The sequence below is a fragment of the Miscanthus floridulus genome, chromosome 2, assembly GCF_019320115.1.
Source record: "Miscanthus floridulus cultivar M001 chromosome 2, ASM1932011v1, whole genome shotgun sequence".
In the NCBI taxonomy this organism is placed as follows: Eukaryota; Viridiplantae; Streptophyta; class Magnoliopsida; order Poales; family Poaceae; genus Miscanthus; species Miscanthus floridulus.
The window spans coordinates 168,004,498-168,016,852 of NC_089581.1; the positions used below are offsets into that span (position 1 = coordinate 168,004,498).

Here is a 12,355-nt window from a genome sequence, read left to right on the forward strand (position 1 = left end):
TTACTTTTGACCCATAAATAGATTTCTACAGGCGGCATCTCATATGTTCTTTTCTACCACAACAAAACCTTTTTGGATTGTGCCATATAATCGTTTTCATATAAATCCCTATTGAGGAATACCGTCTTTACATCCATCTGAAGTAACTCTAAATCGTAATGTGCCATTAACACTATTATGATTCTAAAAGAATCCTTATATAAGACTGTAGAGAAAACTCTCATTGTAATCTATTTATTCTCTCTGCTTGAAGCATATTGGCATAAGTCGTGCTTTATATCTTTCTATATTTTTTTGAGTCACATTTTATCTTGTAGATCTATTAACAGCATACTATTTTGACTTTATTAGAAATTACTTCTAAGTCCCAAACATCGTTGATATTCATCGAATTTATTTCAGCTTCCATAGCTTCTTGCCATTTAAATGAGTAAACGTTTCTTATGGCTTTATCAAATGAGGTGGGATCACCCTCTATAAACTTTATAGTTATTAGAAAACTGGTTTACTAATTCTTTAAGACCTTCTAGAGCCTCAGCTACTGGCACTTTCATATGGAGCTGTTGTTGCTCTTCATTGTCAAGAGACAATTGATTCTACAGGCTCCTGTATAACAAGATCCTTATTGACATAATTCATCTTCTTCGAAGAGCTAACAACAAGTGTTGTATTAGTCATACAACATTAATAGGTATTAAAAACTTGTTGCTCCTAAGTCACTAGAGTGGGCATATAGTCCCTCTTCTCTTAAAGTCTTAGATCTCTACATACCATGCTCCCCCAGATCTTTCCATCTTTTCTAAAGATAGTGTTTCTTCAAATATCTTATCTTAGGTTTAATCTGTTAAAATCTTATATGGCGTTTTAAGCACCACCTTAACATCTTTGAGGCTGACTATGCTATCTTCCTGTTGGAACTTTAAAAGGTCTAGTGAATTTAGCTACTTCTATGCTTAGGGGTATCATCGTTGTAACAGTTGTACTCCTTCAACGACCACATTCATCTTAATTAATCTTTATCTCACTCTTAATGAAGAATACCTTTCTTAATTGATCTTTATATTCTCCCCCTCGAAATATGGCATGAACTTTACTACCATAATTTCAATAACTATTCAGAAAGCCTGTAAACGAGGAGGCACTTATAACTTACTTCATTCACATGATTGTGTCATATAAACAAAGTTATTTCTTGATCCGTTTAGGAGTACACTTTTCTTAATTTTACTTCGAGAACTCAACGAGATCTTTCATTAACAGTACTTTTGTAAGTCACGCTTGCATCTTTTTCTTATCCTTTGGTTAGTATTGACCATGACAATGCATTTCTATTTTGCCATGGTCAATACTAGGATAACATAAGAGCTACCCAAACTTCTCTCGCGATGCGAAATACAAAACATTTGAATCATCAAAAAACTTCTCCTGCCATGTAGGATTGACTAGCATAAGTACTATGCCAAAACTTCTCCTCCATGTGGGATACATCTATACGAAAACTTAGTCATGACGACTAAAATTTCACTTATGCTTCATTTTCTAATTAAATCTTCCTGCTGATTCTAATTTAATCAAAAAATTAGTAAACTAACAAAAAATTGTCCTGAACTGGCTTGACTCAAGCCTTTTTATTTACATACCCCAGCATTGTAGCCCGTTGGCATATAGTCGAGTGATCTTGTCAGTTAAAAATAAAACATACAATATGGTTCTGCATCAATTCTACATCGCCGTTGGACAGAAAATAGATTTGATGCATTAAAACTCATAAATTAACTTGAAATACATATAACTACTCTTTAAAATTAAATTCTTCCGTTGGTTCAAATTTAATTAGAAGATAATCAACTTTATAGCAGCGGAAACTTAATAGTGAAATACATTCTTTTAGTTCAGGAGAATTTCTTGATCCTTATCTATTCTCTGAAAAATTTATCACGTTGGTGTAAAATTTACCAGAGATTTAATCTTCAAACTTAAATTCATTATAATATTGTCATCATCAACGTTGGTTAGAAAATGACAATACCATAATCTTACATACACAAAAAAACAGACTACTCCTCTAATTAAATTTTCCCGTTGGTTCCAATTTAATTAGAGGATCAACATAATCATAATTTTCTAAATATAACTGCTCTTCAAATTAAATTCTACCATTGGTTCGAATTTAATTAGAAGATAATCAATATTAAACTTTGCAGCGGAAACATGAAAAATTCTTTATCTACTTCTCAGAAGCATTTTACTTTACTCATCTACTCTTTGAAAAAATTATCCCGTTGGTTCAAATTTTGACAGAGATTCAAAACTTGACAAAATTCATCGAAATTTGCTTCTGAAATTGTCAAAACTACTTCTAAAAAATAAATAAAATCTTAAAACATTAGCAAGCTGTTCATTTGGCCCAACCTCTGGAAAAACAGTACGCGGCCTAGCTCTACAGCGCAGCAGCGCACGACCCAGTCCAGCAAAATCGGCCCACGCCGAACGTGTGTGTCGCCCTCCCCCGCACCTAGGCTGCAACTTGGGCCTCGGTCGGGAATTCGGCCTCCCGCTCGAGTCCGCCTAGGCCTGAATCCAGCCCGGCTACTCTCCGCCGTCCATCTTGATCCGACGGCCACGCGCGCGTTTCGCTCGAACAAAACCGACTACCTCAGCTGCTCCCGTGAAACCCTAACTCACTCTTTCCCTTCCCCATCTTTCTCACCCCTCAGCGTCGCAGCCAAGCAAGCGAGAGAGAAGAGCAACAACGGCTCGCATGGCGGTTGAAGAAGGTACGACACCGCTGTGGGGCCCCTCGCCGACGCACGCGCTCGCCTGTGTCTGAGCGCATTGCCGTCGAGCAACCTTGTGGCGACGCCCTGAGCCCTAAGCCCGCACGTCGAAGGCCGCACGATGGCGGTGGTGACAGCGGCGAGGTCTAGGTAGGTCCCTCTCTTCACGCCGTCCTCTTGCCGGTTAGACTGACTCCAACAAAGCTACCCAAACCCAAAAATAAGTCGCGCACGGTGATTTGCCTATCATATACCGGCTCCAACGGCTGACCCAACCACGAGACGCATTCTAGGTACCGACCGAAGGAAATGCAAAAAAAGCGTTGCCTCTCTCCTCGCTACGCAAATCTTCGACGGTGGAGCTTGCCCGTAGAAACAAGGAATGGCCGAGCTTCCCTTCCCTCTCGGCACACTCGGCCGCCGCCTGGGAGCACCACCTTGGCCCGCCGCTTATCGAGCAGCACAAGCTGAGCCGGCGTAGCCTTGGGCCGCTACTGCCGTCGGGGAACTCGAGCTCAAGCTCGCGCGCGCACTCGTCGAACCGGGCCGAGCGCCGCCCAACGCTTGGAGATGCACTGCTCTAGCCATAGGCGTTCGCACCGGAGCTCCGTCTTGGCCTGCTAGAGACGAAATTGCAGCCGACCCGTCGCCTGCCGCTGCCAGGCCAACAGCCGAAGCCGAGCGTCGAGGCTGCCGCCATCGCCGTGCTCTGCCCTGCTCCATCCCTTCCCCTCCGGTCTGCCTCTTCCCTTCTACCCTCCTCCTCTACTTCACATTAGTACCCAAGGAGATGAGTTCTTCTAGTACCAAGTAGTACTACTAGTTCTACTTCTACTTTAGCAGTAGGAGGCTGTTGTTTGCTGCGATTTTGATTGATTGAGGATGGGAATCGTCTGCCTCGTTGCTTCCTCCATGCTGCTCTACGAGGAGGACAGGAGCAACGCACTCGGCCTCGTCGGTTGCTGCGATGAGCTGGTGGAGGTGGAGAGCAGCCTTGATGGCTTGGACTCCGCCGCTGGCGCCGTGTTCCCTGTGGACACCGTCATTGATGAGGCCGTGTCGGCGTTGGTGGCGAAGGAGGTCCTGGCTGTTGCGTCGTCGCCATCGTGCAAGGTGCGGAGCGTGGCGTTCAACCTTGCCGTCACCGGGGACGACGCACGGCGTGGGGTGGCGAGGGTGGCAGCCGTCGTGGAGGGCCGCGACGTACCCGTGCGCCGCTTACTTCCACGAGGTGGAGGCGCCCGTGTGGGAAGTAGTGGCGTGGGTGAACGTCGAGGCCGTGGCGGGCGTGGTAGGCAGTTCGGCGATGTCCTCGGCCGTGCGGTCGTCCTCCGCTTCGGGCTCTGCTTTTTGCGTCGCTGTTGGAGAGGACTGAGTTATGGGTGCGTAACTCTTTTATGTGCATAACCCAAAGCTGGGAAATGTGTGTCGTATTTAGGTCTCCGTTGTTGAAGACAGTCTCAGGATTAGGGTTTTAGGGTTCAGGTTTGGCCGGACCCACTGTTGACCTTTCCCGCCTTTCGAGCCCACACGTCGGCGTCTCGACGACGAGCGGCGGCTCGACTACCCGCGTGGCGTCGGAACTTTCTTTCCACGCAACGGCGATGCGATAGCGATGGAGAAGCCCTGGTAGGTCCTCCCCTTTCCGTCCTTGGTTTTCTTAGGTTAGGGTTCGATCTGGGTTGATCCGAATCGGGCTCTCTTTCTTCTGTTGTTCTTCCCCTTCTAGGGTTAGGGTTAGGAACCCCCTGTTTTGATCCGAATTGGATCTCTCTCATCTGTTCTAAACTGCTACTACCCCGATCTAGATCTACTCACTAGAAAAACCTAGCTCTGATACCATTGATAACATCACAGTAGCTCTAAAACGTAGATCGGGGAATAAACCTGCTCTTACTTAGATGGAGAAACTTATTTATGTACTTCGCCCTAGTGTAGTTGGGTCCATGGCGCCGTAGCGGCGTGGACGCCGGTGTCGTGGCAGCTCGGCGTGTTGGAGTCCAGCGTAGTGGTGATGCAGAGGCGACGGTGAGGTCGGTGGCGGCTTCCCGTCGTAGGTAGCACCGTCTCTTGATCTGTTAGCGTTTCACTGTGGGTGGGTTACGGCGGCTCAGGTCAAGCTCGTAGATAGAGCCTCGGCCTCCACCTCCCTTTATAGTGCTGTGCGACGGGGGCCATGAAGTGGTTGAACGCTCCTGATCAGGACGCTGATCCAAGGGCTCAATTGGCCGGTGGAGATTAAACTAACAGAGCCGACTTGCGAGTGGTGTAATTCGAAACAATTTGTCCACATGATTGATTTCACGAGATTTTGCTGAATTGTCGGTGCATTCGCATTATCATCACTGCATGCTTGAACGCCTGCTTGCATAAATCATTTCTTTGCCTAGTTCTTTCGGCCTGGAATGCCAAACCGAGCTATCACATGAGTGTTGGGTGCATTTTAGTACTGTATATATGTATATGTATTCAGATTATCACATAGCCATGCATGTTCACGTCATACGACATTTCATCTGGACTTTCCTTTGTGGAATGATGATCCGTGGCATGTGGCGTGTCACGCAAACTACAGAACGTACGACGAAACTCACTGGATTCACGTACCAGTCTCTGAATTTTCCTGGGATGCATTCGCAAGCTCCTCCGGCATAGCATGCCCCGCTAGTCGCTATAATCCCTTTGAATTGTTCTCCACCCAAATCTTTGAGTTTAAATGCATACTGTGACATGCTAGTATTTTATTCTTCAGTTGTCTCCCAATGGTCACCACACCACACCACACCACAATCGGATTCTTAAATTCACTTTCGTAAAAAATTGCACTGCGTGATGCCTTTGCTGATGCTGATCGCTGACATCACGTGCTTACATGAACACGAAGGGTTTTATTTGAAATTTCTGACATCTCCGATCTCATCCGATCGATGTGCGACCATCCTTTGACTTTGCCGATCGATGCGTTGATAGATCTCTGATCTACTAACATGCCCGGAAACATTTTTGCTCTCTTTTCTTGCATCCTCTTCATCTTGTGCATTCCACTTCTTTGCCGCCATCTTTTTCGCTAAGCTTAATCACGTGGCGCCGGTACAATTTTCGAGTAGATTAGCATTACCAACACACGCCAAATTAAATATACTACTGTTAGGTTGTCAGTTGAGAACATGGATAAGATTAGCCGTTGGAGTTTAGTGTCTAGCGTAAAGGTAGGGGATTGAGGGGATCATTACATTTTGTCGTACCCATAAAATACCTAATCCTAGGCAACATAGCACTACTAGCTATGGTTGATGGTACAATTAGTGCATAAGGGTCTCAAGAGAGCCATGCACCGAGCTAGCCTTTGCAATTATATATAGGAAACACCTTCTAGAATGTTCTAATTGGCCCAAAGCAATAGGCTTTGAAAGTTCAAAAGCCCGTTGCTTTTGTGTAGATAGCTAATGCCGTGGCATCGCGTGTGCTTTGGTTTCCCCAGTCGTGGTTAAACTTATAATGCGTGATTACGACTTAATCATACAATGAATGATGTGCTTATCCGAACCGCATGAAGCACGGCCAGTTGACTTGGTGCATTATTGGTATATTATCTCTTAAGCTAATAATTACAGAAACTCATTCTTTCTCAAACATTTTTTTCCTTGATGCAGCGCCCCTGCTCGCTTGAAGCCGCAGCTGCAACGTAACTACACAGATTAGGGCATGTTCGGCTGGTATTAAAGCCGGCTGATAAGTCGGCTGAAACTGATTTGTTGTGAGAGAAAAATAATGTAGATTTTAGCTGATAAGTTCAAGCGAACAGGCCCAAGTGGTACAGTGTTGTGTATTCATTTTGAGCTATACTGATGCTTATGCTGATTTGTTGTGAGAGAAAAACACTGTTCGTTCGCTGAAAAGTACTGCTGAAGTAGTTCAAGCGAACAGGGCCACATCTTTTGTCTGAAATGAATAACTATTGTTGGCCTACATATTCATATTTTGAGCTATGTCTTTTGTCATTCCATACATCCCAGAGGTACTCATCAGAGTGTTAGCTAGCTATAGTTCAATAAAATATCCACATATTTTAGTGGAAAACATATACTTGTTTCATGCCTCGAGTTTATCACAGAAGCCATGCCCAAACGAATCTCGTTTATGTATATTTTCTATAGCTAGCAAAGTAGTGCGGATATTTTTGGTGCGAAGTTGATGTACAACATGGTACACGTCATGATCCCCACTATGTTTACAACTGAAAACAATTGCAGAATATCTTATCAACGCTCATTTGAAAATACATACTGTGACGAATCTTTAACTACATTAAACAATGACAGATGGGCGATGACGTACATGTCCAAAGCTTGGCTAGCTAGGAATCTTGTGTCACCGATTCTGACTGAACCACTCTAATTGCACTTGCTCTCTTTGGGGGCCCTTGTAGACCTAGTATTACAAAAATTGAAATAGTCACAAATTCCCTGTGAAAAATAGCATGTCGATACGAGGCAGACACACAAAAAAGGTTTTTCTTTGTGCAAAAAACTTTGGAGATGGGCCCATCAATCAGGCCATGCAAGCAAGCAGACAATGCTGAAGAGTGAAAAAAAGGGAGAAAAAGGCAGCGCAGCATCGGATGAGTCACCACGCGTTGCCACAAGTGGCGCCTGCGCCTGCGCGACATGCCGCGATGGCCCCCGGCTACTGATCTGAAAGCTACAGAGGCATAGTATGTTTTTTTAAGGGGCGGATGGCGACAACAACGACTACTTCTTCAGTGCAGAGCAGCCAGCAGGACAGGTCCTCCTACTACGTGATGCGAATGCGACGGCAAGCAAGGGAAAAGAAAAGATCTCTGCAGAGCCAGTAGACAGTAAAATATTACGCGGAGAAATTTCAAAGTCTCTCCGAGTTGGGCTTAATTTACCAGCCCTCATGGAATTACTGTATTTACCCTGTCAATGCAAGTCTTCCAATCAAGATCTACCCTGTATCTTCCGAGATTTAAAAAGAGCTTGTGTCAGTTTAGTTGATCTTTCGTTGATCTTTCGTTGGTGATGTCTGATGGAGTAGGAATCAGGAAAGCAATTTGGAATGAAAAGTCCCGGTTCCTAGATTCACACGGTAAGTTACGTTTCAAGCGTAGCAGCACGCTAACCCGGCTCTGTGTCTTTCCCGTGCCTATGTTAAAAGCGAGTGATGTGCTCGTGAACGTGATTCATCAAGAACCTGCCTGTACGACAACTTACTCAAAGCTATGCAGACATGATTTGACAATTTGCAAATCTTTAGCAAGATGCTAATTGCTCAGCCTCAGAATATGGTCCCGTTCGCTGGTCTGAAAACTTAGTTGAAACTGGCTGAAGAACACTGTTCTGGCTGAATTGTTGTGAGAGAAAAATACTGTTCCTGTCTGAAAAAAGAAGCCGAACAAATCGAATATGAGGTAAGCCGAACAGGGCCATAGGATAGTACAACTTGTTGCCGCTGGTTTATCGCTAATAATAATAAAGATACGAATTTTGCACCCGATTTGTATAAGCTATGCAGACATGTTTCTTTTTCTTGTCACATGTAAGTACTATACTACAGTAGTATGTAGCCCTCTGACCTCTTTTAACAAGTAACAACACCCAACTGCTTTATTCATTATTGTCATTAGACTAAAGTAGTTGGTGAGCAGGCGGGGGGAGGAGAGATAAGGGCCAACAGCACAGCTCAACAGAAAAGCCAAGCAAGGCTGCTGCAGACTGGGAGGCCCTCTGTTTGCGAGTGCAAGAGAGAGAGGGGAGGAGGGGGAGGGAGGAGACCTTGCAGAGGTGCGAAGCAAGCAAGGTGGGAAAGAGGCAGCAAGGGCGGCGGGCTGCCGGAAGGGGAACATGCTCCCTCCTCATCTCACAGGTCTTCCTTCCTCGCTGACTTGCCTCTCTCCAGCCCTCTCTGATCTACTCCCCGCGGTGTGGCCGGAGCTCTGCTCCCAGCCGAGCTGGTTTTTTTGTTTCTTTTCTTTTTGGGATCGTTTCTTGGCTCTTCTGGCCGATTTGCGGTGGATCTGACTAGTTTCTTGGTTGGTCGGCTGGTTTTCGAGTTGATACGGTGGTGGCTCCAGCATGTGCTCTGTGCTAAGGCCTTACAGCACACTATATATATGCCGGATTTGTGTTGGTTAACCTTTTGTTATTTGTGTTCCTGCCTGTGTAATCATTATCAATTCAAGGGTGCCAGTTCTCTTTGGTTTGTTCGTGGTTGGGGGAAAAAAGAAGGTAATATGGGCTAGGAGCTTGCAACTCTGCAATTTTGCTGGATTTAAGTAAAATTCACGTAGCAGAGGTTTGCATGCAGGTTAGTAATGGATCACGACTAATTTCACGAAAACAATTTATCTTAGAATTGTAGCTTTGTAAAGAAACTGGAGGTGGGGAGTGGGAAGAACTAGTGACCTACTGACATTAAGATGCAGCACTGTTCCGCTAGCGGCGGCCTATTGGCAGAACTAACTGTCATGTCTGAGGCCCTCATCACATACTTCGGTTTCATGAAGAACAAAAATTCAGAGGGAGCTACCGAGTTGATGCATGGTACTGATACAGCGCTAGTACTAGCTAGCTTACTTCCTTAGAGCATGTGCATGCCCAAGTTACACATCTCGCATGATCAATTTAAGGGCCTAATAGCTTTCCTTTTTCATGAATATGGTGGTAAGGTCGATTCTGTTGTGTTTTCATGCATCAGCTGCTCCTTAAGGCAGACCGTATTTGTTTCGAATCTCACATGTTTATTTTTGGGAACTGACCTGTGTTTATATTTGGACAGTATGAACTGAAAAACAAGAACAAAGAATTTCCATGCGATGAGACGTAAGGATAATCTCCAAGATATTGCTCAATTTGTTTTTTCACGAGTAGTGTGTCCCTTTTTAGTATTTCTTTAGTAGTTTAGTTTCATGCAGCTACAATTCTGTAACACCTCTTGTATCCTTGTGCAGAGAATGGCACGGTAATGTTTCAATTTGGTCGTCAAATGCCTGATTACGACTCCCCAGCTACCCAATCAACCAGTGAAAGCCATCAACAAGTGTCTGGAATGAACGAAGGAAGCCTCAATGAGCATAATGAGCATTCAGGTTTGCCCCCATATCCATTTTTTACTGTATTCATATTATAGCATTTAGATAATGGATAAAACAAATATCCGGCCTCTACATCCAAGGATGTACACAGCCCATTATTACAAAGTTTTGGATGAAAAAAAATGAGAAAGCCATAGTCTTATAGATCGATCAGGACGCTAGTTCAAACAATATAAATGTTTCCATCCTTTATTGGATATCTCTAAAGCAATAATTTCCAAGGAAAAAAGAAGAGAGGATTTTGTTAGTTTCAAACCTTGTATGCATATGTACAATCATAGTTATGTGACACTATTTTCTCCTTGCACTAATACTAGATAATCTTGATGGTTACTCAAAGAGTGATGAAAACAAGATGATGTCAGCCTTATCCCTGGGCAATCCAGAAACAGCTTATGCACATCCAAAGCCTGATCGTACTCAGTCCTTTGTAAGTTTCAATGCTTGCAGCCTTTAGTCTGTACTGTTTTTTTCGTTCCAATTGTTTACTTGTTCTCCAATGGGCAGTCATGTGAATTACGCATTATGCACCTTTTCAGGCGATATCATACCCATATGCTGATCCATACTATGGTGGTGCAGTGGCAGCTTATGGCTCACCTGCTATTGTAAGCAATCTTTATGCGTCCAGCCTGCTCCTTCATTACTTTTTCCTTTCTGTTGCTGGTGCTAGATGTCCTTTATCCACTATGGACACTTTGCTAGACAATGCTGTTCAGTACTGGTACTTTTTTAGGTCTGTTTTCTGTGCATGCGTGCGTTGAGCATTCTCAATTGGCTCACATGCTTCGGCCTGTTCGCTTGCACGTATACGATCGTGGATTATAAGCTGGAACAGTATTTTCCTCTCACACCAAACCAGCCAGCAGTAAATAATCCACGATCGCCTGTTCGTTTCGTTGTAAACGATCGTGTATTATTTACTGCTGGCCAGTTCGGTGTGAGAGGAAAATACTGTTCCAGCTTATAATCCACGATCAACAGCATTGCGATTGATTTACCCTTGAATTCATCTTGTCAGATTTTACTATGTTACTGAAGCATTCGTGCAGCCATTTTTATTTATCGGTTTCACACGTGCATATGTACCGCCACTGTTATTCTCCTGGTTACAGTGTTTTTGCTAGGTCCAGTACGGATGTGTTGCCATTGATAGTTAGAATTATAGTCTCATATTTTGTCTTATAAACAATCAAGCAGATGCACCGTCAGCTGGTGGGCATGGTTTCGTCCTCTCGAGTGCCATTACCAATTGAGCCGGCTGCCGAAGAGCCCATCTATGTCAACGCGAAGCAATACCACGCGATTCTCCGAAGGAGACAGCTCCGTGCAAAGCTAGAGGCTGAAAACAAGCTTGTCAAAAGTCGCAAGGTACTCTCTCGCCGCACTTGATGGCTTTGTACGAATTTTTATTGTCATTAAGAGTTCCTTTTCAAAAAAAATGGCACTGTTGCCATTGGACTCAGTATCAGATTCATTCATCTCTACTAGTGAGTAGTGACTTCTTTCCCAGCATAAACAGAACTTCAGAAGCACACTCGGAAAAATAACATTCTGTTTGCGCAGCCGTACCTCCACGAGTCTCGGCATCTGCACGCGATGAAGAGAGTTCGGGGAACAGGCGGGCGGTTCCTGAACACGAAGCAGCAGCCGGAGTCACCTGGCAGCAGCAGCGGCGGTGGCTCCTCGGACGCGCAGCACGTGCCCGCGAACGGCGGCCTGTTCACGAAGCACGAGCACAGCTTGCCGCCCGGCGATCGCCACCACTATCACGCAAGAGGGGGCGGCGGCGCGTAGGGAGCCAGCCCCCCAACTGGCAACTCATCCTTGGCTTATCAGCGATTAGACTCTGGCTCTTGTCTAAACTGAACTGAACTCGGGGTGTCTCTGCAACTGTAACTGTAACTAAACTAGGTGTGTCCGAATTGGTGGTCGCTCTGTACCTGGGACGCGTCGTTGGGTCTGGACTAGAGAGTGGAGGTGATGCAGGTGCGGAATGCTGGTTCTTTGGTGACCTAAGCTGGACTTGCGGTTGTGTTGAGTAGAGCGAAACTGGCAAACTGGCACCTGTTTCATGTAGCTTTGCTCCAGGACGATGACTGGTATAATAAGTAGCAGTAATAACCATTTTCTGTGTGATGCTTTCCTTGCTCCAGGACGTATGAAGTACTCTATAGGGAGTCATTTATCTATCCTCTCAAAATAAATTAGTAGTGAATAAAATCATTATTTTTTCATCGGCTTTAGTTTCTACACACACATAGAAAAGAGTTGGAGCCGTGCCAAGTATACAATGCTACCCGTGGGCATGGCCTCTATAGAGTTAAAATCCTGGATCCCCGGCACGGTTTGTTCGTCTCATCCCAATCCAAGTGGGGCTCAATATTGCATCTGTCATCCGTGTGTCACCGAAGGTTTGTGAACCCAATCCAACCTTCCGTCGTTATCTCTTCTGTTTTCATGT

General features: G+C 44.8%; 1 protein-coding gene across 2 annotated transcripts; it reads left to right on the forward strand.

The window, feature by feature from the left end:
* Window positions 1-8,452: 8,452 nt before the first annotated feature.
* On the forward strand, window positions 8,453-12,018 carry LOC136540561 (nuclear transcription factor Y subunit A-7-like). Of its 2 annotated transcripts, none has more exons than XM_066532561.1 (6): window positions 8,453-8,663; window positions 9,748-9,885; window positions 10,209-10,321; window positions 10,431-10,499; window positions 11,089-11,262; window positions 11,458-12,018. In XM_066532561.1, exons 1-6 carry the CDS (start codon window positions 8,642-8,644, stop codon window positions 11,686-11,688), a joined length of 747 nt encoding a protein of 248 aa, XP_066388658.1. In that variant the 5' UTR covers window positions 8,453-8,641; the 3' UTR covers window positions 11,689-12,018. The 2 variants fall into 2 exon arrangements, with proteins under 2 accessions (XP_066388658.1, XP_066388659.1); XM_066532562.1 differs by having other exon boundaries at window positions 8,456-8,663; window positions 11,092-11,262.
* The last annotated feature ends 337 nt before the right edge of the window (window positions 12,019-12,355 follow it).